Source organism: Montipora foliosa, chromosome 10 (assembly GCF_036669935.1).
Source record: "Montipora foliosa isolate CH-2021 chromosome 10, ASM3666993v2, whole genome shotgun sequence".
In the NCBI taxonomy this organism is placed as follows: domain Eukaryota; kingdom Metazoa; phylum Cnidaria; class Anthozoa; order Scleractinia; family Acroporidae; genus Montipora; species Montipora foliosa.
Genome location: NC_090878.1, coordinates 34,259,770 through 34,260,087, shown reverse-complemented (window position 1 = coordinate 34,260,087; position 318 = coordinate 34,259,770). Strand labels below are relative to the sequence as shown.

The 318-nt window shown below is 41.5% G+C and overlaps 1 protein-coding gene across 1 annotated transcript in view; it reads right to left on the bottom strand.

Annotated features, from left to right (window-relative positions):
• LOC137974413 (R3H domain-containing protein 4-like) overlaps positions 1-318 on the bottom strand; it is an 11,632-nt gene extending 11,314 nt beyond the window's left edge. Inside the window, exon 1 of the mRNA XM_068821366.1 lies at positions 130-318. Coding sequence (XP_068677467.1) covers positions 130-206 — 77 coding nt within the window. The 5' untranslated portion in view covers positions 207-318. The remainder of the gene's footprint in view (positions 1-129) is intronic.

Below are 318 nucleotides of genomic sequence, written 5' to 3'. Positions count from 1 at the left end.
AAGACTCCTCTGTAAGAACTTCTACAAATGAAATAATCATATAACAAATTTTGCCGGTTTTTTTGACCGCATATCCTACAGGCTCGCGCCAAAATACGAAATCAAAACAAATCATTATCAAGCACTCACAGCTCTTCCTCGAATGATTCTTCGCCTTCCCGATTACGGCGATGTCGCAAATGTTCCTGGATGTTTAAGACTCCCATATTAACGATACAGACTTCTCTATGCGGCTACTAAAGATGCTGGAGTTGGCCAGAGTTGTTATGTTTACAACCGCAAAGATGGCGACCCTTTCGTTTACATCCAGTGATGCAA